The sequence below is a fragment of the Microcebus murinus genome, chromosome 4, assembly GCF_040939455.1.
Source record: "Microcebus murinus isolate Inina chromosome 4, M.murinus_Inina_mat1.0, whole genome shotgun sequence".
NCBI classification, from domain to species: domain Eukaryota; kingdom Metazoa; phylum Chordata; class Mammalia; order Primates; family Cheirogaleidae; genus Microcebus; species Microcebus murinus.
Window position 1 is genome coordinate 9918509 of NC_134107.1, and position 26349 is coordinate 9944857.

At 60.1% G+C, this 26349-nt stretch overlaps 1 protein-coding gene across 1 annotated transcript in view; it reads left to right on the forward strand.

Moving 5' to 3' along the window:
* ANO1 (anoctamin 1) overlaps positions 1 to 24492 on the forward strand; it is a 161321-nt gene extending 136829 nt beyond the window's left edge. Inside the window, exons 19-28 of the mRNA XM_012757662.3 lie at positions 1658 to 1859; positions 2080 to 2191; positions 3246 to 3303; positions 5153 to 5253; positions 5849 to 5994; positions 9284 to 9436; positions 14396 to 14448; positions 16111 to 16295; positions 20978 to 21083; positions 22689 to 24492. Coding sequence (XP_012613116.1) covers positions 1658 to 1859; positions 2080 to 2191; positions 3246 to 3303; positions 5153 to 5253; positions 5849 to 5994; positions 9284 to 9436; positions 14396 to 14448; positions 16111 to 16295; positions 20978 to 21083; positions 22689 to 22955 — 1383 coding nt within the window. The 3' untranslated portion in view covers positions 22956 to 24492. The remainder of the gene's footprint in view (positions 1 to 1657; positions 1860 to 2079; positions 2192 to 3245; positions 3304 to 5152; positions 5254 to 5848; positions 5995 to 9283; positions 9437 to 14395; positions 14449 to 16110; positions 16296 to 20977; positions 21084 to 22688) is intronic.
* The last annotated feature ends 1857 nt before the right edge of the window (positions 24493 to 26349 follow it).

The window sequence follows — 26349 nt, forward strand, 5'->3', positions numbered from 1 at the left end:
GCAGGGCAGGGGGGCGTCTGCTTGGACGGAGTCCCCTGGGCTGGGTCCCCGCAGGCCTGGCCCTGTCTGCCCCTCGGCAGACGGGCACAGGGACGTCTTCGAGGCCAGGCGACGCCTTCCCCGAGGAGGGGCCGCTTGGCAGGACGCAGGGGTTTTCCGTGGACAGCCTCGTTCCTGGGGCTGGCGGGGAGCGGCCCCCACGCCCTCAGCCAGGCTCCCCTGGTCTGGGTGTGCCGTGGGCTGCAGGCGCTTCCCTGGCGGGTGCGGTCCCTGACAGACGTGTGCAGAAGCCGGCGTTCGCGCCGTGTGGCAGGAGTTAGTGGCCCGAGATATAAAATAGGAGTTTGAGGGGCAGATTTCTGAATGCCGCGGCCTCCTTCCAGGTGAGCAGGCCGCATCCGGCCCGAGCGGTAGCTGGGGGACACACGGCACAGCCCAGGCCTCCCAGGCCTGTCCTGGGCGCCACGTGTGACCATGTGACCTACTGGGGACAGGTCCGCGCTCTGCAGGCGTGTGGTGTCCCGGGGGCAAGACAGAGCCTTGCACGGCAGGTGGGCTCAGGCAGGTTGAAACGCCAGCTTTCCCGAGCGCTTCCTGCGTGTCCACCCTCCGTCCCTCTGTCTGTCCTCAGCGTCCACACCCCCGCGCAGGGCAGGGCAGGGCAGGGCAGGGACTGGGGCTTCCCGGCTGAGCTAGGCCCACAAGACAAAGCAAGAGGAACCCAGGCAGACAGATAGACGCTGTGTGTGGAACAGGCTTGTCACTGCAGCCAGCTCCACCCCCATCTCTCAGGCAACCGCCGGCCCCAGCTTCATGGAATGTTCTGGTCCCACAGTGGTTTTGGCAAGAGGAGGGGCTCGCTCTCGTGGGTGAGCCAGAGGGTGCCGCTGCTCCTGGGTAGGTTGGGAGAAAGGACCTGCTGCATCTCCCAGCCAGACCCGGCACCCGCCCCGCCCCAGGCCCCGTGCACCTCCTTTACCAGGGCAGGGTCTCTGGGAGGCGGCCGGGAGGCCGGCACACCTCAGCCCAGCAGCCACCTGAGGATGTCACCGCTTCCAGGGCCACCCTGGGTTGTGGCGACCAGCCCCCGCCCAGCTGGCCTGTTCTAGGGCCAGCCAGGACGGCCACTGGGGCTGTGGCCGTGCCGTGTCCCATAGCATACTGTGCTTGGGAGCGGTGCCTGGGTGGACCTGGCAAATCCCGCTGGCCACCCGGCCTGCCCGTGCAACCTCTCTGAGCCCTGGTGTCCTCTTCCCCGACCTGGCAAATCCCGCTGGCCACCCGGCCTGCCCGTGCAACCTCTCTGAGCCCCGGTGTCCTCTTCCCCGACCTGGCAAATCCCGCTGGCCACCCGGCCTGCCCGTGCAACCTCTCTGAGCCCCGGTGTCCTCTTCCCCGACCTGGCAAATCCCGCTGGCCACCCGGCCTGCCCGTGCAACCTCTCTGAGCCCCGGTGTCCTCTTCCCCGAGACAGGAAGCCGCCCCTGTTCTCTGTCTGCGGTGGGCCAACACGTGCAGAGCCTGGCGTTTGGAGGGGCCACGAAACGTCAGTCTCTGTGTTGAAGCAGAAGAGCTGGGGGGGAGCTGGGCAGGGGGGCAGATGAGGCAGGTGCGGGACCCGGGGGTTCCCCAGCCAAGAGCGCCCTCCCCTTCGCAGATCGCAGTGACGTTTGCCATCGTCCTTGGCGTCATCATCTACAGAATCTCCACGGCCGCCGCCTTGGCCATGAACTCCTCCCCCTCCGTGCGGTCCAACATCAGGGTCACGGTCACGGCCACCGCGGTCGTCATCAACCTGGTGGTCATCATCCTCCTGGACGAGGTCTACGGCTGCATAGCCAGGTGGCTCACCAAGATCGGTGAGTGCCTGCACTCAGGCAGCCCAGGTTGCCTCCCTTGTGCTGTGCAACCTCAGGCTTGTTGCTTAACTTCTCTGGGCCCCGGTTCCCTGTCTGTGAATGGGGACCCCGAGCGTTGAGAGCCTCGTAACGTGATGGTGCCAGTGATCAGCCCAAGGCTGGACCTGGGTGTTGGGGCGTCCCAGCCGCAGCCTCAGCAACCCCGTCCTCCTCCCTCTAGAGGTCCCAAAGACAGAGAAGAGCTTCGAGGAGAGGCTGATCTTCAAGGCTTTCCTGCTGAAGTTTGTGAATTCCTACACGCCCATCTTTTACGTGGCTTTCTTCAAAGGCCGGTGAGGACTTCTTCAGCCTGTCCCCAGTTTGCTCCTCCCAAGTGCTTGGGAGGGCGACCCTCTCCCTTACCTGTGTGGGTGGGGGCACCTAGAGGCCCAGGGCAGAGCGGTCGCTGCGGCTCCTGCAGCTGCTGAGGTCCAGGGAAAGGCCTGGCTCCTGCTGAGGTTCCAGAGCGGCAGGGACACTGGGCGGGGGGGACCCCAGGCAGTCGGGACCCCAGGCGGCAAGCTCCAGGTGGGCAGCCGTCCCCACAGCAGGTAGGGCTGAGTCAACAGAGTGAGACCAGGAGAGGCCAGGAGGGCAGAGAAACGCAGCCACTGGCCAGCTGAGCCATGTCCCAGGCTCCTGGTGGGGGAACCCCATACCTGGACCATCCAGGCTGTGGAGGGGCCTCGGGCCACCCACCATGATGCCCCACGCCACCCTTGGGCCAGGGGCTGGCAGGTCTGATCTGGGAACCCCTCCCAGAGGCCCCTTCCTCAGCATCACGTGGTTTACAAGAGCCACGCACGCCCAGCCCGGGGTCCGAGAGCCCCACCCAGGGGCCCAGCCCAGCCCGAGAGCCCCCAGGACAGCGCAGGCTCTCAGAGGCCCCCCCTGCGCACCAGCCCCCAAGAGCTGGGAGGCTGCCTGTCCTCACTCAGGGCGGCCTTGGCCCCCACCTGCCCCTGCCCACCCGAGGTCCCAGAGTGACCCCGTGCTGGCTGTCTCGTGGCCCCCCAAGGTGGGCGGCACGTCCGGAATTCCTGGCGGCCGAGAAGCACATGGTTTCAGGCCGGCGTGGACTTCACCTTAGTCCCCTCTCAGGTTCCCGTCCCTCTGTCCCCCGGCCGCACGTTGTCTTACCCCTCTCTGGGAACGGGGACCAAACGGATGTTTGGAAAGCCACCGCGCCGTGCTCCAGCAGGTGACGCAGGTCCTCGGGAGCAGCCTGTGAACACACTCGAGGCTCAGCCTTCGGGAGTCACAGCGAGCACAGTGTCCCCAGGGGGGCCCTCCCCAGGCCCAGCGGGGACCCGCCTGCTGTCTAACGGCCTCCCCCAACCGTTCCAGGTTTGTGGGACGCCCGGGCGACTACGTGTACATTTTCCGCTCTTTCCGCATGGAGGAGGTGAGTGACGTGGCTGCAGCCCCTCCCGGCCCAGGCTGCCGCACAGTGGGCCCGAAGGCAGCACGTGGTGCATGTCTGCTAAGCAAGCAGCGAGCCCCTTCTTTCCTGTTCTCCTCCTGCGGTGCTGGGGCTTTGATCTTACTAGTGTGTTCCTATAGGGTGTCCCTAAAGGGACAAAAGCTCTTCGGAGTTTAACGAAAGGGGAAATAAATCACACACCGTTTTCCTTTCTTTTTTCTTCTTTTATTCCGGTGAGACTTTGACCATTTCTCACTCTGGTTAAGCTGCTTTCATGAGGGCAGGACAGAATGCAGCTGCGTGTTTTTACCGGCACGCCCACCTCTCTGCCGTCACATACGAGGCTGGCGACGTTTGGCCTCTGCTCAGCGGCTCTGGCCCTGGCTCTGGTCGGGGCACCCCCCCCCCACCGCCCCCTGTGAGTCACGGCCTGTGACGTGCCCCTCTGTGTGTGTCCCACGAGCGGCGGCTCCCTCAGACCACGCCGGGGCTTCCAGGCCCATGAGCAGAGCAGCCCAGGTCTCAGAGTGACCGGTCGGCAGTTCCGGCCCACAGAGCAATCGCACTTGGCAGGAAATAGGGGCTGGGCCTTCCTGATAAAGACTTCACGAAACCAGGTGGAGAGGGCTGGAGTGGACGTCGAGAGCAGGGCGATCTGGCCACCTGGGGGGCAGCCCAGAGGTCCAGCCACCCGAGGGCAGGGCCCTGGCCGTCCCAAGACGTGGGTGTCATCCCCAGTCACGGGGGCTTGCAGAAAGCCCATGAAGGGCTCTTCCCTTTTTACGTGACATAGATGACACCTTATGAAGCCTATCCATAGTTAGAAAAGATGGGGAAATGCCTTTGTAGAATAGAATGGAGCAAAGAATAGAATGGAGCAAAAAAAAAAATGGAATTTTTTCATTCTTTCAAAAATTTTCATTCTTTCAAAAATTCTTTTTATGAAAAGAGGGCTCTCCAAGACAGATTTTCTTTTAGTAACTGTCTATAAAGTTTTGCTCGGGACTCAGAGAGCATTCACTGTGCCCCAGGGGCCAGCGGGCATCCCTTGCGTTTCCTCTGCCGTGACAAGTCAAGCTTCTTGCCCACAAAGGTGTCTAAACGTCACCTGCCTGCCCAGTCCCTGGCCTAAGGTGGCCTCGGAGGGGTGACAGCTGCCTCCCGTGTGGCTTGCCAGCTGCAGGGTCTGTGGACAGGCAGCCTGCGTGCGGGACAGAGCACCGGCCCGGGGAAGGAGGGGAGCCCGAGACCCACTCCCTGGCAACGCGCTCCCCTCCCCGAGCCTTGGTTCCAGCCCCACAGCCTGCAGACGAGGATTATTCCTTTCCTGCCTTTCCTGGGGCTGCCGCAACAAAACACCACAGACTAGGTGGCTTAAAACACCAGGAATTCATTATCTCACAGTTCTGGAGGCCAGAAGTCCAAAATTAAGGTGTCACCAGGGCTGTGCTCCCTCCAACGGCTCTAGAGGGGGGGATCCTTCCCGCCTTTTCCAGCTCCTGGTGGGGGCTGGGAACCCCTGCTGTTCCTTTGGGCCTCGCTCGGCCTCTGTCCTCTCACTGCTCCTTCTTCTGTGTTGGTGTCGTCCCTGCCTACGAGGACACCAGTCACTGGTCTGAGCCCACCCCCACCCCCCACTGCAGAATGACCTCGCCTCGGTTCCGTGTGCACAGACCCTTTTCCCAGTTAAGGGCGCATTCCCAGCCCCCAGGGATTAGGACTGGAGCATCTGTCCTGGGAGCACACAGTCAGCCCACAGCAGAGGGTCACCTCCCGTCCCCGGGGGTCTCTCCCGCCCCCGGGCCGGGGCTGACGCGCTCTGTGCCCGCAGTGCGCGCCGGGCGGCTGCCTGATGGAGCTGTGCATCCAGCTGAGCATCATCATGCTAGGGAAGCAGCTGATCCAGAACAACCTGTTCGAGATCGGCATCCCGTGAGTGGCGGCGGGGCGGGGCCTGGTGCTCGGGTGGGCTCCCGCGGCGGTCTGGGTGACAGGGCCTCGCCCAGGAGGGGGGCACCAGAAACAGGACGGGGGGGGAGGACAGAGGAAGACGGGCAGAGGCGTCCCATCGTGGACGTCGGACAGGGAGACGCTGATGATGTCCCACTCCCCAGGCTGGCTCAGGACGCAGGGTGACCGCAGGCGCCAAACCCTCGTGCGGGCCCCGGGGGCCGGCAGATGGAGGGCCAGGGGCTTGGCTTCCTCACCTTGTGCCCTCCAGAACCCTGTCCCCATTCCCTCCTCCCCAGGGGCGGTGGCTCTCTGGAGTCAGGCATTCATGGGACTACTGTCCTTGATCCACGTCCCCCCTGTGGCTGTGGGTGGCCTGTGCCCTTCCTTACGTAGCAGACAGAGGCTCGCCGCCCGGCCCTGCCTCTTGGTCCACGGGCAAAGGAAACAACGGGCAGAGAAAGGATTGCAGACGGGCTCGTCAGGGTTTAATGCAGAAAACCGGAGATGCAGCTTAGAGACGCAGACACGGCCCCAAACCCACCTTCCCGCACACCTGACGAGGCCGTGTCCCCAGGAAAATGAAGAAGCTGATCCGCCACCTGAAGCTGAGGCGGCAGAGCCCCCCCGAGTGCGAGGAGCACGTGAAGAGGAAGCAGCGCTACGAGGTGGACTACAACCTGGAGCCCTTCGCCGGCCTCACGCCCGAGTACATGGAGATGAGTGAGTCGCAGGAGTCGCGCCGGGGCAGGGCTGGCGCTGCGGGCAGGCAGGGGGCTGCAGAAGAGAAACAGGCCACCCGGCGGGGGGCAGCGAAGCCCCTGGCCACGCAGTGCCCGCCACACTGAAAGCCCGGGCGGAGGGGTGCTCCGGCGCTGCACCCCCAGGTCTGTGAGTGTGGTTCCTCCGGGCTGGGCCTGTCCTCCCAGGCCCGGCTCGAGCATCCACATCCCCAGGCACGGTCCCCACCCGCCCAGCGGACACAGCACAGGACGAGCAGCTCTTCTTCCTTCTCCCTCTCCCCCCTCCCCACCGCCGCCAGAGGCCTGGCCCCTCTGAGCTGCAAGACCCTGCCTCGCCCTGGGCCCCGGCAATCCGGGTGCCTCCTACAAACCCTAGAGCCCTTTGGGAAACCTGTTGGGATCTGTGGCTCATCCTGGCAGAGCTCCTGAGTCGCGAGTGCGGGGGCTGGCTCCCCTGTGGGCTGGCTGCGGCCCCCAGCACACAGTAGGTGCCCACGGAGACCTGTGCCTTGAGCCTTGTTGCCCCAATCCTGTTGCTGGACAGGAGGATGCTGAGAGCTGGAACATACCTGTCAGGGGTGGGGCAAAGGGGAACAGGCCAGGTGGGGCCTACATGGCCCCCTGGAGTCTCCCTGACCTGGTCCGTCACCTACTTCTCCCTCCTGCCTCCCTCTGCCCCGGCTAACTTGTCTCCTTGCTGTTCCCCAAACACATAATGCTCGGGCCTGCCCCAGGCCCTTTGTACAAGCTGTGCCCCCGCTGGCATGCTCTCCCCCAAATACCTGCATGACTCACTCTCTCCCTCCAGGCCTCTACTCAGAATGTCCCCCAACAAGGGGTCTTCCCTGACCACTGTGTTTAAAAGGGCCAGCCCCTCCCCTGAACAGCCCTGCCTCTCTGCTCCTCCCCCACCTTGTGTCTCTGATCACCAGCTGACACCTTGGGCCTCACCACCTTTCTGCCTGTCCCTCCTGGTAGGATGGAAGCCTGTGAGGGCAGGCGCTTTCCCTCTTGCTCTTCAGTCCCGGCCCTGCCCCTAGAGCAGGTCCAGGTAGACAGCGGTCTCAGTGTGCGCTTGCTGACTGAGTGGATGAGCGAAGGCAGTCTGGAGACTCGTGCAGAGGGGCACCCAGAGGGCAGCGCCCCGGCCACCATGGGCAGCTTCTGAAATGCTGGTTCCCAGGCCCATCCCTAGTCCGTGCTGGGTGGGGCCTGCACTCTGCACTTTTTTTCTTTTGAGCCAGAGTCTCACTCTGTTGCCCGGGCTAGAGTGCCATGGCATCAGCCTAGCTCACAGCAACCTCAAACCCCTGGGCTCGAGCAATCCTCCTGCCTCAGCCTCCCAAGAAGTGGAGACTACCATGCGCCACCATGCCCGGCTAATTTTTTCTATATATTTTTAGTTGGCCAATTAATTTCTATTTTTAGTAGAGACGGGGGTCTCGCTCTTGCTCAGGCTGGTTTCGAACTCCTGACCTTGAGTGATCCTTCTACCTCGGCCTCCAAGAGTGCTAGGATTACAGGCGTGAGCCACCACGCCCGGCCCAGTCTGCACTTTTAACAAAAGCCTGGGAGCGGGCGCAGCTGAGGCCTGCCCTGCACGGCCACAAGCATTGCTGTTTAATTGCACCACAAGCAGCAGCTTCTGCTGCTCTCCTGTTGGCCCGATCGGTCCAAAACAGTCACTTCCGATCCCCAGATGACTATGCAGGAAGCGTTAGTGCCCTGACTCAGAAGGAGAGGAATCCTAAGTGTCGTGTGCCAGCAACTCTTCTCTTTCCTCCTGGAGTAAAATCCGAGCTGACCCAGAGGCGGCTGCTCCTTCCCACGGTTTAGACTCAGCGTGCGCCCGAGGCCCGCGGGGAGGGCTCTGGGAGCTGGGCCTCCCCTGCCCGCAAGGCCCAGCCTTTCTTGGGAGACCCCCGGGAGAACAGGTACCAGGAAAATAGCATGGCCTGTGACTGGCCACGAGACCCCAGCCCCTTCCCCAGACTTATTTTCCTGGTGGCTGGAAGTTACGCCCTGTGCTCTAACTTGGTGGAGAAGGGGCATTCCCCGAGCAGGCCGTGCCTGCCACGCACGCAGGGAGCGCCCCGGGCCCCACCCGGCCCCCACCGACCGAGGCCCGGCTTTCTCTCCACCCAGGGGTGCCAGTCTTCTCGAGGGCAGGCCCAAGCTGGGCGCCCGGAGCACACAGATGTGGGCTGGAAGAAAAGGCCCAGCTGGGACTGTCTTGCTCCCAGCCCCAGTGGCGTCGCCAGCTTCCCCTCCGCTCCCCACTCCCCCCATTAGCACCACTTGGAAGTGGGGAAACCCACCCCGAAAGCGACCCCCAGCCTGGTGCCTCGTAGCCCCGGCCCCCACGTGTGGCCCACGCTGCCCAGCCCTGCGAGGCCGCCAGACTTCAGACAGGGCCAGCGTCCAGGGACATCCCACCACGCCCACCACGCCCACCGCCCAGGCGAGGGACAGGCCCACCGAGACGCAGCGCCGGGAGCTCCCCCCCCACCCGCCCCACAGGCTAACAATGCCCGCTGTCAGCCGCCAGGCACAGGTGACATTCTCCCGGCTTCCTTGTTTACCACCTGGCACCGGGCGCCCTTGGACCGGGTCCTGCTGTGCAGGTCCTGAACCAGCTTCCCCTCCTCGGTTCCGCTCAGCACCCTTTTCCTGACCTTCTCGCAGCCCAGCCCTGTGCTGGCCGCAGCATCCCAGGCCGGAGAGCCCAGCGTGGGCCACGGCCTAAGGCGGAGGGACCACGTCGTCCTGGCCAGCGGTACCGGCAGGGAGCCTGGTGGAAGGGAGGTGTGGGCTCTCCAAGACACCGAGACGCGGGCAGGCCCCAGGTCCCAGGGACCTCCAGGGAAGGAAGCAGCAGGGCCACACCCACGTCCCTCCCCAGCCCAGGCCCGGGGATGACCGCAGCCTGGGCCTCCGTGCGCTCTGGGGTCTCTGTTGCTATTAGTGATGGTTTCTCAGGATTAGACATATGCTAAGTGAACACTGCCATGGTTCAGGAGCCAAACACGGAGATCCGGGGCACAGTCTGGAATTCCTCTTATGCCTCCTCCCGGCCAGGGTCGCGGCGGGTCCGTCCCTGGAGCCCCTCTCAGGCACCTGCAGGTGTCCGTGCAGGTGGGCTCATGGCGGCAGGCAGCAGGGCAGCAGACGGCAGTCTGTCAGGCCGAGCTTGGCGTGGGGGCAGGTGGGGGCCCCCTCACAGGCCGAGGCCACCGGCCGGGGCTGACGGTGCCCGGCCGTCCCCACAGTCATCCAGTTCGGCTTCGTCACCTTGTTCGTCGCGTCCTTCCCGCTGGCGCCGCTGTTTGCGCTGCTGAACAACATCATCGAGATCCGCCTGGACGCCAAGAAGTTCGTCACTGAGCTCCGGAGGCCGGTGGCCGTCAGAGCCAAGGACATCGGTGAGTGAGCCGACCCCAGGGGCCAGCGGGACGGGGTTCCGAGCGCGTGCGGGGTTTGCGGAGGGGCTTGCTGCGCGCCAGGGTAGAGCAGGGCCAGCCAAGCGTCCCCCGTCCCGGATGGACAAGACCTCAGGGCTCGCTGACCCCTGCCCCACGGAGGACAGCGGGAAGAGCAAGTCTGGGTGTCCGAATGTCAGTGTGCGTCTTTAGGAGGCCCGGGAGACACGAGTGCTGTCTCATGGCTCCCAGCACCCCGCCCCAACGTTTGTGTGGCCCTGCGCGCAGCACCAGACTGTCGGGGAAGGTGCCTTCCCTCGTCATGTGTGGTGGGAGAAGAGGAGAAGCGGGAAGGAGCCCCCTTCCGCAGAGCAGGGAAGAGCACCTGACACAGGGCACGACTTGCCCGTGGGGTCGAGGCCAGGGTGAACTCGGCTCGGGCTTCTCAGCCCCGAGTCTAAGGCGCACCTCATCCTCGCAGCGGGGGCGCACGGGGCTGGGGTGCGTGTTGAAGGCCCGGGGAAAGAATAGCTCTGTGACACTCACAGGTGTCAGGGATGGAGCAGACCTCCTGTGGGGTAGAAAGCGCCCTGTCACCAGGGGCATGTAAGCAGAAACAGGGTGACTGTCCCTCCAGGAGGGGAGAGGGATTGGGGAGGCCCAGTGGGCGGAGCCCCGGAGCCAGCCCTCCCCAGCAAGGACAGCACCGCCTTGTCTTAAAGCAGGATCCAATTTGCAGGGTGAAAACAAAATTACAAATGTATACTCACTTTATCTCTTATTTAACTCAATTTTCATTAGAATAGCACCTATGTGCTATCCTTGGAACAACAAAAAAAGACGGAATTACATGTTAGGGGTGATTAGCTGTCATTTTGCTGAAATAAAGGTGACAGACTAGCGTGCTAGGATATCTTTGGGTTGGGCTCTCGTAGGCCAAACGTAATCTTGCCAAAGGTGTGGGAAGCTTCGTCAGCCTTTCCAGGGGCTTCTCCGTTCCTGGCTATTTGGGTCGTTCTTATTGGAAACACCCCTCGGATCACCCCGTCGTGGTCCATGTTCCCTCCGTAAGTTGCTAGCGCTCTGCCCTGGCTAGAAGCTCTTGGGTCCCCTCCGTGGCCTCGGGTGGCAAGGCCACCACCCACCCCTGGTGACCAGATGCGCCAATTCTCGGCTACCCGACTCCGAGGTGACTTGAACTCTGGCCATTGGCACGGGTCAAACACTGTCAAATATCTGCGATCCTGTCTGGTTTCCTGCAGCTTCAGGCTGGTGCTGTGGAAGGGCCTGGAACACAGGTGCTCTGTAGGCAGGGGCCTCCCAGCCAGAGCTCCAGCATAAGAGGTCGTCGCCCTGTGTTTGGACACTTCTGCCTCCCTATGTCACCTCTTGTCTAGGTGACCTGGACAATGAAGACTCAACAGACACTCTTCATGTTCAGCGGCCTTGTAAGATTTTGGTTACAAATGTGAAAGGTTTCAAGAGCACCTAAACTAACTGACCCTCCAAAGTAACCTCCTGGCCGTCCGTAGCCGTGGTGAGCCCCTTGCCCCTCACCCCACACCCCTGACCGGCCGGGGGCGCCGGCGGCCACAGGGCTGGGGCTGGCCTCACAGATGCCCACGCAAAGCGTTGATCCGCCGGCGCGCTAGGTCAGAGGTCAGCACTCGTGTTGTGTGAAGGGCCCAAGAGTAAATGTTCTAGGCTTTGTGGGCCAAGAGGTGATGCCCTCAAGTCCCAGGCAATGACTCTCAACAAAAGGCTCAGTCATTTATAGATTTCTCACTTCTCATTTAAAATGTAAGAAGTCGTGATTAGCCGGTGGCTGGTGGCCAGGCGGTAAACAGGCTGGGGGCTGCATTTGGACCTCAGACTGTTTGCAAAGCCCCTCCCAGGAGCAAGGTGGGACTGCAGCCCAGGCCACTCGGAGAACCATTAGCTGTGTCTAACATTGACTTCTCCTGGATGTTCAGCCTGTCGTCGGGGCCTCCAAGGAGCCTGGGGGAGGGGGAGCTTGGGCAAACCCTCGGTCCCACTTTCCAGATGGGAGACTGAGACTCAGGCGGTTAACAGAGCTGAGCCGGAGCCAGAGCAGGCAGGCCCTGGCTCCAAGCGGTTGCAGGGTTTGCGGGGGAAGCCTCACATCGCACGCCAAAGCCCCTGCGGGGCACCGGGGAAGGCTTGCCAGGGGCTTCCCGAACCGTCCGGGGCTCCCTGCCCCGTGGGAGTAAGAACAGTGGCCCCATCACTCCCTCCTCAGGAGGGCCCAGCCGTGTCACGGCAGGTGTGTGTTTGCGTTGGCACCTTCTCAGGACGAGCTCTGGTCCTCCCCAGATGGTGGCATCCAAGACCTTGCAGACCCACCACCTGGGAAAGAGCGGCTGGCGGCCCCCGTCCCGCAGTCCCACGGAGGGAGCAGGCGTCCGGGCACAGCGGGCTCCCACAAGCGAGCCAGCGAGCGCCCTTGGGTTCCTGCCCCTCGTTTCTGCTGGTTCTCACGGATCAGCGCCGCACTTCCTGGTTCCTGCCTGCCTGGGTGAAGGCATAATCCGCCTTCCCTCCGCGTTTGTTTACGGCTCCCGGGCTGTAACCTTTCGTTCAAGAGGCTTTTGTCTTCCTCCTGTGATCCGTGCAGGGCCTCCAGGCGCACACCCTGCGGGGACAGTGGGCCCAGTGGCCCCTGGGACCTGTGCCCTGGGCGGCTGCAGGTGGCTGTGCCACAGAGGGCAGGTGCCCCGGTCCCCCTGCCGTGGCCGTCCACTAGGGGGGGGGTGCAGCGGGTCACGGCTCGGACCCCCAGCCCCGGACTCCACTTCCTGCTCTCCCCTCGCTGCTCAGAGCCTGCTTTCTGCTCTCTCGGCCCCTGGGCGGGAGCAGCGGCCTCACCCAACCCCTGGCTTTTGCCAGGTACCTCCCTGCTGTGTTCTTGGAAACGGGGCTGAGAGTCCCCGCAAAGCAAATGACAAAAAATGCCTTGAAGAAGCAGCCAAGTAAAAAAAAAAAAAAACAAAAAAAAGGAGGCAGTTTCCCTTTAAGGGATTTTCATAAAAGAAGCCCAGAGAGTTTTCTGAAGGAACATTCCCCTTTCACTTAGACATCCTAGGGCCTGGAGTGAGTGGGAATAACTGGGGGCTCCGGGCCCCACCCCAGGAGAGTTCATTTCGTCAGCCAGGGCCGGGCCTGGCTCTGCATCTTCTTAAGCCCACCCACCCCCGCCCCCACCCCGTCCCCGTCCCCACCCCCGCCCCATGGACCTGCGGGGACTGGGCACAGAGGTGTGGCAGGAGGACTCCAGAAGGCGGGTGAAGCCCTTCCCCACCCGCCCATCTCGCCTGCCCGGTCCTGCCCTTCCGTGGGGCTGAGTCCAGATGCCCCTCCCCGGGACCCCCACGCCCAGAGACTTCACGCCCGCCCAGGGCTCGCGCACACCCCAGCACCCCAACTCAGCGCCCAGAGGGCCCGGTGAGAGCGGCGGGCCAGCTTCACGCAGGGCAGCGCCGTTCCCGTGTCTTAGCCCCGTCTGCCCTCTGAGTGTTTTGTCCCCGCCTCAGTGGGGATCTGGGTTGGACTAGCTGTTCTCTGCTCCACGACAAAGGTCCGGGGCAGCTGTGGGGGGGCCGCTGGGTGACAGAGGCCGCTGTGGGTCCCCGAGTGCAGGGAGCAGCCCGGCCTGCAGGGGGCGCCACCGCCAGCCGCAGCCCGCTGTTGCCATGGAGACACACTAGCCACAGACCAGAGCCGAGGATCTTTTTGAAGCCCCGTGAGTCAAGATTTTCCAAACACGTCATCCCGGTTTTTAAACGCCAGTCAACACGTTTTAAGTGGCAGGCAACGCCGGCAAGTCCGCCGTGCAGCCGGGACGGCCCGAGGCTGCCTGTTTGCCATCTCGGCTCTGGCGCGAAGCGTCTGGCTGGGCAGGGCTGTCTGCGCTCACGCAGCCGCTCAGCAAACGGTTCCCCCGCAGCCCCGGCCCCCAGGCGCTGCGCCAGACCCAGGAGATACAGGGGTGTGCGGGCGGGCCGCAGCCGCCGGAGCCTGGAGTCTGCTAGAGCGCTCGGTGGCCCTGGAGCCCGAGAGCAGCCACGTGGCTGCCCCGCCCCCGTTCCAGCGGGAAGCAGAACCCTGCTCTCAGGAAAGAGCAAACAGAGCTGTGACAAACTCCTCCTCTCGGAAGAGACCACAGCTGCCCTCGGCCCAGGGGCTAGTGACAGGTGGCAGCAAGGTGTGATTGTTGTCTGACCCCTGCCCAGGAATTGCAGCCTTGAGGCCCTAAGGAGCAGCAGCTTCCTGCTGGGCCGTGTCGTGCCCCTGTCCGGTGGCAGGCAGATGACTGACCATGTCGTGCCCCTGTCCGGTGGCAGGCAGATGACTGTGTCATGATCCTGTCTGGTGGCAGGCAGACAACCATGTCATGATCCTGTTGTTTATCTGTGACTTGGCGCAAGGTTGTGCCATGGGGTGCGGGAATCGAGGGGTGTCCAGAGGGGAAACGGTTTGCAGAGCGCTGTCGCATCAGAACCTCCAGGTGAGCCCCCGGCCCCCCAGACAGGGGCCCTGGCCTTGCTCCTCGACTGCGGCGCCACGTCTGGCCTGGCCCTGCGCACGGGCAGGCGCTAGAGTCCAGTCTGTCTCCCCTAAGCCCAGTAGTAGCATGAACAGGTTCACAGGAGGATTGCTCAGAGTCACTTAGGGAGCAGCTGTTTTCAGTGCCTCTTATAGAAGCTCTGATTTGCTCACAAACAGCTGATGAGCCAGGTGTGCACCGGGGCCCTGGCGTTGTCCTGGCTCCCCCGGGGACCTCCACAGAGGGCACCTGGTTGCCACGAGTCTCTGCCTGCCACGGAAAAGAGCAAAGCTGCCCCTGCCAGGCTGGCACCTGCTCAAGCTAACGCAGGGTAGCTGGGACGGCTGAGGGTCTAGTCCAAGAGGGGTCTTTAAAACTGTGTCTTCTTCTTCCCCCAGGCATCTGGTACAACATTCTCAGAGGCGTTGGGAAGCTCGCCGTCATTATCAACGTAAGTGACACCAGGGACCTCAGCCGAACAGAAGTCCTGCCTGAGCCGGAGCTGGGCCTGGGTCTCCCCCCTCCAGCCACAGTGCAGCCCAGGCTGCGGGGACTGTCTTCTCTTTATAACTGTCCCTGGATCACGTGGGGTGGGGAGGGTGAGCCCTGGGTAGGGATGGCCACTTCTTTTGTTTTGAGTCTTCCCCTCCCCAGAGTCCTGAGAATAATCAAGAGACAGAGATAGGGAGGGAGTTGGAGAGACACAGAGACTGAGAGACAAGGAGAGAAAGAGAGAGACAGAGATTCCTCATTGGCAATCGTTCTGCTCTCTGTTTGGTAAGGTGATTTTTCATCTTTAGATAAAGTGCACGTTTGCTCTTTAAAGCAAGTTTGGGAAATGCCGAAATACAGCGGCCAGGGGAGGAGAAGACCGCAGCCCCCACCCCACAGCTCTGCCAAGGGCCTCACCTTCCAGCCTCCCATCCCCGCCCAGAGGAAGGGGCCCTCACAGCCCTCAGGCCCCCGCCCATTCCTGGCCCCGCCCCCTTCTGCCGGGCACCCACCCCACCAGGTGGCAGGGAGACTGAGGCAGAGCATGCGCACTGGGATGGTGACCGCTCCCCAGCCCCACTGGGCCTGGAGGCAGGGGGCACCTTCTGATGGGGCGCTGGGAACACCGGGGCAGGACCAGCCTGGAGCAAGGGGGTGCTGGGAGCGGCTGGGGAACACACGACATCTCCTGAGTCCAACAGCAGCGGCACGGACAATAACAGCAGCCGACATTCGTGGGCCATCTAGAACTTCCTAGGCAGGCGTCCCCAAACTACGGCCCGCGGGTCACACGCAGGTGTTTTTGCCCGTTTGTTTTTTTACTTCAAAATAAGATATGTGCAGTGTGCATAGGAATTTGTTCATAGTTTTTTTTTTTAACTGTTGTCAGGCCCTGCAGCGGTCTGAGGGACAGTGAACTGGCCCCCTGTTTAAAAAGTTTGAGGACCCCTGGCCTAGACCCTTCTCGGCTCTTCCCACGTGCCAACCCACTAGTCCACACACGGCCCTTGCAGGCGTGGACTGTTATGGCCACATCTTACAAGTGAGACACTCAAGGCACAGAGAGGTCAGTCAACTTGCCCAAGGCCACACAGCCATGTGCCGGCCAGCCGTCGGGTCCCTGCTCTTCTACTGTCACTAGCTGTGCTGTCCCCAGAGACAGCTATGTAATGGAATGAGCTGGGCGAGGGCCTTACAGTTTATAGAATACCTCGCCCTGCCTCATTCTCTTCTCCAGCAAGCCCAGAAGGCACAGTCCCTACGTGGGGTGAATGTTGTTAGCCCTGCTGGACAAGAAGAAAACAGCGGCACAGAGAGGTTAGGCGGTTTGCCCAAGGCCACACAGCTAGCAACAGGCAGCCAGCATCCAGCCCCAGCCTTCCGCTCAGGAGCGTGCTGTTCCCGGCCCCAGGCCCTCTCCTCGGCCTGCCTGAGGGGCTGACCAGGGCACCCGAACCTTCACGCATTCACTCAGCCTGCCCGGGCCACGTGGCCACGCTCACCTCCGGGGCAGTGCTGCGTGGCCAGGGCCCAGTGGGGCTGTGCCCGGGTCACTCCCCGTGGTGGTGGCCTCTCCCCCGCCCAGCCCGGGTGCCCAGTCTCACCCCACTGTCCCCGCCAGGCCTTCGTGATCTCCTTCACGTCCGACTTCATCCCGCGCCTGGTGTACCTCTACATGTACAGCCAGAACGGGACCATGCACGGCTTTGTCAACCACACGCTGTCCTCCTTCAACGTCAGCGACTTCCAGAACGGCACGGCCCCCAATGACCCCCTGGACCTGGGCTACGAGGTGCAGATCTGCAGGTACTGCTCTCGGCACCCACGTGTGTTGAAGACCCACGTGTGTTGGGTTTCCGGGGAAAGCCTGGGTTTGGGCTGGGCTCAAGTCAGGGGCAAGTGACGGAACAACTCAAACTTGCTTTAAAAAAGGATGTTTTAAAGATGCCTGAGGGAAGGCATCTGCCCCAGATTTACTAGTTCCTGGAACTAAGAAGTCCAGAGTAGCTTCAGGCACGGCTGGATCCAGGAGCTGCAGTTTGCCATCAGGCTCCTCTCTGGCACTGCTTCTCCACTTCGCTTCCTCCTGTGTTTGAATCTTTTTCTGGCAGAAAGAAAGGATCCCCAGAAACCCCTGCCTCACATTCTCTCTGCTCTGCAGCCCCTGGAGAAAGACCTTCTCTCTCCCAGTAGTCAGCAAAAATCCCGGGACTGAGTCTCCCTGGCCTGTCCCGGGTCAGATGCCCATGCCTGACCAATGGCTGCTGCTAAGGGCTGGAGGACTCTCACTGGCTCGGCCTGGGTTGTGTGCCGGAGTGTGAGGTCATGGTCAGAGAATGGGGAGATCCTAAGGAAAATTAGGGTGCTATGACCCAAAGAAGGGGTGAGGGATGCCGGGCAGACAGGAGCTGTGGGGCCGCGTCAGCCTCCCCTGCAGCAGCCGTGCCCGGCCAGCTGCTCAGGCCTGCAGGGAGCTCCCCAGCAAAGACTGAGGCCAGGACAGGGGCGAGAGGCAGAGCCTGGCCTGGCCATCTGCTGTGCATCTTCCGTGTGCCAGCCGGGGTCGGGGGCTGGGGACTTGGGCGTGGTGGCGTAGCCCCTGCTGTCCGGGGCCCTCGGTGCAGGAGCGGGCAATGCGGGCAAGAGCTGAGCTGGAGCATTCACGTTTGCACGCGGGCACCTGCAGCCATTCCTTCCTTTAGAGTGTCAAGTGTCGAGGGTGACACGAAGGGGCAGGCAGGGCCTTGCACCCTGGGGCCAGCAGGAGAAAGACCACCATGTGCAGGACCACCAGGTTTGCAGGGGGCTGAGAGCAGAGAAGCAAAGTCGGGGCTCCGTGGGTCACATAGTGCTTGGCACTTGGTAACGGCCGGGGTGACCTGGAACCCAGCTGCAGTTCAGAACACAAAGACCTCGGCGACCAAAATACACGTCCCAGGGCCCATGCAATAAACCTCAGCCCTTTCTTCCCAGGGAGGCTGTTCACTCCCAGACTATTTGCTCTTGCTTTACACACAGTCCTGCCGAGCTTACCTGCATGTTCCCGCAGCCTTGACCAAGCCAGGGGCGGTGGGGAAGACAGCCAGGGTGCGGGGTGCTCACAGCAGCAGGGAGCGCCATGAGGAAGAAGAACACAGTGTCCTACGTGTGCTGCGTCGGGGCAGGGACAGCGCCACCCTGGGACCCCATACAGCGGTGACAGAGAAGGACACGCTGGGGCCAGGTTCGCCGCCCACAAGGGCACATGGCAACACACGGCATCAGCACGACACAGTGTCCACCTCTAAAAACCCTACCCACCACACGCTGCAGCGTGCACGTGTGTGGACATCTCTTCCCTAGGAACGGCCCACGTGGTGGCCTCCAGCCAGCCACATGGTCACCCCGGGGCGGTGGGGGGACTGCAGAGCCCCCTTCCAGGCTCTGGGCTGCAAAACCCCGACCTCCCGAGCTTCCAGGCCAGGCCGTTCCCCTGTCAGACGGCACGACACCTTCCTCAGATCGTTTAAACTCTCCACACAAAGAACACACTGAAGCTTTACATGTTTAACTCAAAATGAATTTTAGAAGAATATTTAAGAAAAAAAGAAGGCAGCCAGGCACAGTGGCTCATGCCTTTAATATTAGCACTTTGGGAGGCCGAGGCAGGAGGATCACTTGAGCTCAAGAGTTGGAGGCTGCAGTGAGCTATAACGACACCACTGCACCCCAGCCCGGTAACAAAGCAAGACCTTGTCTTAAAAAAAAAAGGAAGAAGACAGATAAATATATGGTTCATTTGACTAAACATTCCCCCAGCACTTTCAATGCTGCTGTTTGTAGGGTGCGGGTCAGCCTCGGTTGTCAGGGAGGACACACTTGTCAGGCCCAGGCGCTGGTTGGGGAAGCAGCTCTCACGTCACACACGTTGGGGTCCCGCCCACACGGAGAGCAGGCCAAGGGCACAGGGCAGAGCCCCTGCTGTCAGGCGTCTTGTTGCTTTGAGCTCCATGGAGGCAGAAGACCGCGGGTCTCGCCGCTCCGCTCCCCTCCCCACGCTCCGGGTTTCAGCCTGGCCTCTGCCGCCAACCCTTGGCCGTGATTTGTGCTGCGCGTACTTGAGTCCCCACCTCTGCCAGCTGCACCCCTGTCAAGCCACCTCCCAGAGGAACGGCTCCCAGCCCAGCCCAGCCCGGGCAGCAGGTGTGGCCGAGGCGGCAGCCGCAGAGCTAGAGCTGCGATCACTGCTGGCTCCCCTTCATTCCTGTGCTGAGGCGAGCATTGCCACGTTTAATCGTCACATCCTCCCCTAGCCAGGGCGTAACATCCTCCCTGGGGCAGCCGGGTGCCAGAGCTAGTCGAGGAAAGAAAAGGAAGGTCATCTCTGATAGAGGTCAGTATAGGTGGTGGGCGGGGGCATCTGGGCACAGTTGCAATGGGCTTTCAGGGATGCATATGAGTTTGCCAGGTGACCTAAACCCATTTCCCAGCATCCCAGTGCAGCTGGCCTTGAGTATGGAATAAGGGAAAGGGAAGAACAGGTGCGTGCAGCTTCTGACACTGTGGGGACAGGGGCTGCCGGTTCCCATCAGAAAGCGGGTTATGCAACTGCTGACGGCTTGGCAGCTGGCACGGAGCGTGTATTCCCAGCCCGATCCTATCTCAGGGGTTGGCAGCTTGGCACTGAACAGGCCCTCAGTCTCCGGCTCCCTCCAGAAATAAAGCTCCACGGGTGAGGGGCCCTATCTGTCATGTTCCCTCCTGAATCTTCACCCCTGGAATGGGGTCTGCCACATGGTAGCTGCTCAGTAAATGCTGGCAACAGGAGGAAGTGAGGGGTTGCCCAGAGCAGCCTACCTTGACTTCGAGCCTAGAGGGGCAAAGTCATTGCCCTGGGGGACACACAGCAAGGTGGTGTTCACGTGCGCTGAGTACCAGGGTTGTGGTCCAGGCCAGGTCTGTGCCTACAAAGCCGAGGCACTGGGCCTCAGTTTCCAGCGAAGAACAAGGGGTGCACCTGCAGCTGAGCCCTGGACACCTGCCCCTGGCATGGGCTTTTCCTACCGGCTTTAGGGAGCGTCTCTGACCCAGCGTGGGCTGTCATCTCCATTGAAGCCAAGCCCCAGTGGATGTGTGTCATCGCCCAGATTCGGGGAGCAGTGGGGGCGGGGGGACCTCGGTAGAGACTCTCCCTGCCCCCACAGACCCCGGGCATCTCTGCGTCTCTGTGATAAGAGGAGGGAGCGGGGAGAACTGAGGCACAGGCGGGCGCCTGTCCCTCCCGCTGGCCTGGCGGGCTCACGGATCGCCCTGTGGACAGGCCAGTCCCCTCCCAGAGAGCGTGTGATGAGCTTGTGTCCCCGAGCACACCAATAGGCCACATCTGAAATTGACAACTCAGCAACTACGGGGAGCTGAGGTAGGGAGGTGACACCAAGGAGTGGCAGCTGGAAGAGAGGACGGGCAGCCGGGCCAGGGCGGGGTGGGCAGCCGGGCGGTGCCAGACAGGCTCTGGCCTGCACCGCTGTGTGGTTAGCCTCGTACTTGGGTGAGTCTTTGGTAGATCGCTTAGGTTACTTGGATCAAATGTTTAGGCTTTTTCCTACTTTAATGAGATGTTTTGGTTTTTTTCTTCAATAATGTCGTCCCAAAAGGGACAGAGTGGAGAGGTGGTTTTCAAACCGTGTTCCATGGAACACATCCTGGGGATTTGTGGAGGATGGGGGGGTTGGGTTGAAATCAGGAGGGTTCAGGCTTAGGGAACCCCACCCCACCCCACTTCACCCAGGCCCTACTGTCTTTGGTACCTGTTAGAATTTCAGGTAATATTTCTTTTTGGGAAAAGGGATCCACTGCTTTTAAAAGTTTGGGGCCAGGCCGGGCGCGGTGGCTCATGCCTGTAATCCTGGCACTCTGGGAGGCCGAGGCAGCCGAATTGCTTGAGGTCAGGAGTTCGAAACCAGCTTGAGCAAGAGCGAGACCCCGTCTCTACTATAAATAGAAAGAAATTAATTGGTCAACTAATATATATAGAAAAAATTAGCCAGGCATGGTGGCGCATGCCTGTAGTCCCAGCTACTAGGGAGGCAGGAGGATTGCTTGAGCCCAGGAGTGTGAGGTTGCTGTGAGCTAGGCTGACGCCACGGCACTCACTCCAGCCTGGGCAACAAAACGAGACTCTGTCTCAAAAAAAAAAAGTTTGGGGCCCCCTAGACCAGAGGGTCCCAGCACTCGGTTCTGTGGGCCCACGGCTGGCCTGCCTGCAGGGACACTTTCTGTCTCTTACGTGAAGCGGCTCTGGCCCTGCTCAGCCTGGGGTGGGTCCCAACCAGCGTCCCCCACTACGGCTGGGCGGGGGCTGCTGGCCCCGGGAGGCAGCCCTCCTGGGGGAGCCGCAGAGCCAGGCCGAGGCTCTGCCTGCTGCTCTCTCCAGCCGCCTGTGCCCGGCGCTGGCCGGCGCCCTGGGCTCCGCCGAAACCCGCCTTTGACTCCCAGGCCTCCCTTTGCAGGTACAAAGATTACCGAGAGCCCCCGTGGTCGGAGCACAAGTATGACATCTCCAAGGACTTCTGGGCCGTGCTGGCAGCCCGGCTGGCGTTTGTCATCGTCTTCCAGGTGCGCTGGGTCCCTCTAGTTTCCAGAAGGTTCTAGGATCGGGACACGTGGGAAGCACTCTGTGCCCATGGTCAGGCCTGGAGACGCCACGCTGGGCCAACCCCAGGCCCTGTGCAGTGAGGACCCGGGAGAAGGTCTCGGGCAAGGGAAGGCAAAGGGAGGGCCCGGGCAAGCGCTGGCGGAGGGTCTGGGCTCTGTGGGGAGGGTGGGCTTGATCGGTAGAAGTGTCTGTGCTAAAGGGACGTGCAGGAAGGGGGACCTGCCTCCGTCCCTGCCTTGGTGTCTCACTCTCTCTGGGCAGAGGCAGAACCAGACGGGAGGGTGGTGGGCTATCAGATGACTCTGGAGATCCGACCCTCCCCTGCCCAGTCTCGGGGGTGGGGACTGGGCCAGCTCTCGAGGCCAGAGGGACTCCAGGGCCCAGGACCCCAGACTGGGGAGCCGGCTGGCGCATTGGCGGCTGAGGTCCCGGGGAGAGAGAGCACCCCGAGCCGCATGGGCACTGCCAAGGTCCTGTCCACACGTGTCCCTCTGGCATCGAGTAAGTCCACACAAGGAAGGCTGTGGGCCAAGAGCTTGGAATCTGGCATCCTTGGGACTGGGTTCAAGTCCCAACTCTGTCCCTTACGTCGTGTGGCCTGGGGCAGGTCCTTCCACTTCTCAGTTGCCTCTCGCCTCAACTGTCAGCTTTTCCCAGCGATGGGTGCAGAAGGTGTCTGGGCCCGGGTTCCCCAGAAGCAGAGCCTGAGAGCTCAGCAAGGAGGGGTCTTGGCCGGAGACAGCCTCAGCCCTGCCTGTCCCGAGGGAGCTCCGGAGCATGAATGGCACCCCAGACCCGGGACCCCCTGGAGGCCCAACAGCCCCTTTTGTCGGCCGAGACGGGCCAGTCATTGGCCAGGGGCTTCCAGGCTGGGAGGAGGGAGACGGGAGGGGCAGAAGTTCTGCGGCCGTGAGCACAGCTGGGCCGGGAGAGGAGGTCAGACTGGGTGGACGCCAGCCTTGTCCACGGCAGGAGCCACTAACCCAGCTGGGGTCTCGCCAGTGCTCTCCGGACAGAAGTTTAGCAAACAAGGTTTTGGTTTTTCCATGAAAATCGACTTATCTCGCATCCCATCCACCAGAAATTTCCCCACCGGGTCGGCAGGTGTTCAGGGTGACTTTGGGGGGCTTTGCAAACGGCACAAGGGCCTGCCGAGTCCTCAGGGGCCAGTTGAAGTTTGACCCACGTGTGTGCTATTTCTATAATTTTACTTCTTTTCCTTAAAGCCCCCATGCTTGTTGTTATAATTGGTGACACGTCACTCATTGGATAACTTAAGCCTCCTGGCCAAAGGAATCCAGGATTATTCAGAGAATTTTCCCAATGACTGAGTTCAGATTTGTTCAAGAAAGTCAGCAAGCACTTCCCAAGGGCCTGGTGGCATGGTCCTGTGCCTCGATGGATCGTACCTTCTGGGAGACTGCGGCCCAGGGTGGCCACAGGGCACGGCCGAGGTCACGGGGCTGGGGCGTGTCAGGGCGGGGAGGGGCCTGGCGGGGCTGTCAGGGGCATCCATCCGGGCGTCCTCCTCCCCCCCCCCCACGTGCTGACTCTTCTCGCTGCAGAACCTGGTCATGTTCATGAGCGACTTTGTGGACTGGGTCATCCCGGACATCCCCAAGGACATCAGCCAGCAGATCCACAAGGAGAAGGTGCTCATGGTGGAGCTGTTCATGCGGGAGGAGCAGGGCAAGCTGCAGCTGCTGGACACCTGGATGGACAAGGAGCGCAAGAAGGACGAGCCGTGCAACAACCACACCCCCAGAGCCTGCCCAGACAGCCTCGGCGATGGCCCGGCGCCCGACCACACGTACCACGGCGGCGTCCTGTAGCCGCCATCCGACCTAGTGGGCACCCTTTTCCCCGGGCAGGCAGCTTCTGGCCCCCACCAGGGCCCGGTGGCCCCTATGTTTTCTGCAAACATGGAGGACCCCTTTCTGATAGGACATTTTTCTTTCTCCTTTCTGTTTTGTTTTTTCCCCTTTGTTTTTGCACAAAACCATTATGCAGGGAATTTTTTTTTTTTATCTGTAGTATTCAAGGTGAATCAAAATGATGGCTGGTGATTGGGCAATAATCACACGTAGCAAAGGCAGGTGCTTTGCAGAAACAGTTCTTGGAAACCTTGAGTTTCTTTGTGGTGGAAGGTGAGCAGAGGCCCCTGGAAATCCTCCTTTTTAGCCCTTCTGTTGCCTTAAGGTAGATGCAAAATGGCATTCCAGGGCATGGATGGGGCAAAAGCGAGGCGATGTTTCAGGGAGGACCGAGAAACTGAGAAGGAATGACGATGTTGACCTTAGTTCCCAAAGCCGTCACCTGCCCCTATGGAGGACTGCTAATCAGCTTCGAAATTTCGGAAATTTCAGAGCTGAGACACCCAGGTCAGAGAGAGAAGTACCCCGTCCCTGTCCACACGGGGTGTGCGAGTGTCCAGTTTACTCTCAGAGCACTAGACAGGCGTGGGTGTCCTGTTAGGCAGGTGACAGCACCCTTGGCATGCAGCCCCTGCAGGCCCCCGCCAGCCGCACCCCTGCCCCGCCACACCGAGCTGACCTCAGAGCTGTTCATCTTCCTGTGGGACAAAACCAGGTGGACGGGAAATGGGCAGGGAGAGGTGGCCTGGGAATCGTTTTCAGGGATGGCTTAAGTGTTCAAGATGTCTTAAGGCTTCCGGGGGTGGGGGGTTCCTTCGAAGCTTTAGAATATTTATTGGTATTTTTTAAACCAATTATTTAGTAGATTGGAGGATTTTTTTTTTCTGTAGCTCAAAGGTGGAAGGAGCTTATTTTATTAGATAACCAAATATCATTGAGAGGAATTTAAAATACTGTTACTACCAAAGATTTTTATTAATAAAGGCTTCTATTTTGATAACACTTCTCTATATTTTTACTCACAGGAATGTCACTGTTGGACAATTATCATTTAAAAAGCTTGTAAAAACAAGTCTCATACGTGCTATGAGCAATCTAAATTTGCAGCAAATACACTAACCAATTATCTGTAATTTCTCAAGCACCAAGAGAAACATAAAAAAAATGTTTCATCAAAGGTGGGAAGAAAAACCATGAATATATTTGTTTTGAACGTATCCTTGGTGTGATGCTGACCTTCCCGTAATGCGCTGCCTGTGATCCAAGTCCATGGGTGTCACAGGCTTTCGTTACTGGCTAAAATCATGCAATCCGATGCTTCTGTTTTGTCTTGTACAGTAAGTAGTTTGATATGGGGTTTTTGTATATAAATATTGTATTAGATGATTACCAAAAATCCTTTTATGGAAACCATTTTTTTAAAAGTGAATGTACACAAATCCACAGAGGACTGTGGCTGAACATTCATTTAAATAAATTTGAATACACGACACTTTTCTCAGTTGCATACTGCCTGCGTGACCTTTGCCTTAGGAAACTCAGAGGCTGTCCCCAGAGTCCCATGGTTGACACTGCAGATTCAGAAATGACCTACAGGCATCTGTTGCCGTTGGTGCCAGATGAGAATTGTTCTAGATATGTCTGGGATTTCATCTCTCTGTGAGTGTGCCAGTATAAGCATGCATATGCATGTCTGTGTTATACGTTCACACACGTGCTTATTTATTTGCATGTGCTTTGTGTGCATCATGCATGGATGCATTGTGTGCACATGCTTGTGTTATGCATGTGTGCATATGTATTTGTGTTTTACATGTACTGTGTACATCACACGTGTGCATGCATTTGCTTGTGTGAATATGCATGTAGGTGTTTGTGCACATGTACATATGTGTTTGTGTTTGTGTATGCTTCTGTGCACATGCACATGTGTATTTGGTGTGCATGTGCATGTCTTTGTGGGTTTGCATGGTTTGTGTTCATCACACAAGTGTGCATGTATGTGTGTTTGCCTTCACTTGTGTGCATATGTGCTTATGTGTTTGCATGTGCTGGTTTGTGTATATGCACACGTGTGCTATGTATTCCTCCATGTGTGTGTTCTAAGCAGCATCTTCCGCAACCCCCAAATCCTGACCCCTGGTCTCCAACCCAACATACTAGTATTCAGGATTTCATGGACCTAAAATTTCTCCAAAACCTTTTGGGGACCTACCTGGGGTTGCCAGTGTTTTCATTTGAGCAAGTGGGGCCATTTTGTTAAAACCACCACCTATAATCACTAAGATTGCATATAAAGAAGGATATTTTTAACACCAAAATGTCAGCACAACAGTACAGCCCAACAGTACTGTACCCAATATTGACGTCCTGGGTAGGACACTCTCTGACTTCCTCGAACCTCTGGGACCAGGGACAAGGGAGCGCCTCGCCCGAACCAGCTGCCAGCCTCGGGCGCCCCCCAGTGCCGGCTCTCTGCAGCCAAGCAACCCCTTCCCTAATCCAGTAAGGAGGGCCCAGGGAGGACAGTACCCCAAGTGGCACCACAGAACTCCCTCCCTGCGACCCTCCTGTCTCCATGGGTCCTTCCAGAGCCCAGGAGGGAACATGCTCGTGACCAAGATCAGAGAGCTCTTTAGCACCTGAAAGCTGAGTCTGGAACCCAGACCCCATAAATATTTATTCATGGAACATTCAGGAAGCATTTGTTGAACACCTACTACGAGTCAGACACCAGGAAGAGAGCAGTGAGCAGTACAGACACAACCCCTTCCCTCAGGGATGACGTTCTCACAAAGGAAGTCAGAACCTGAACTAGAAAATGAACCCCAGAATAGGATAACTTCAGAGAGAAAAGGGGTGCTGATGAAAACATAACAGTGGGTGTGACCACATTGTTCAGGGAATCCCCTTGGGACCCGAGCAAGAGGAGCCAGAAACGCAAAACAGGGTGGGTTGGGGGGGGACTGCATGTGCAAAGGCCCTGGGGAAGCAGCGTGCTGGAGGCTGAGGAGGCGGCAGGAGCTGGGGTAGGAGGGCGCGCGGCTGCATGGAGACTGGGCTTGGTGGTAAGCACCGTGGGCGGGGGCTGGACGTGCTATCAAGGGCAGCGATGGGACCCGACTTGCACTTGATGTCGTGGCAGTGGTGAGGTGGACGCAGCAGAATGGGAGGCCAGAGAAGAGGATGTTGCAGAAATCCAGGCAAGTGATGGTGGAGCTTAGACAAGCATCTATCGTCAGTGGAGGGGTAGAGAAAAACAGAAAAACCCATATCGTCACAAAGACCTGTGACATGGCTCTTCTGTTCCCCGAGGGTGGTGGCACCACTAGCATCCAGGCCAAAGCTACCT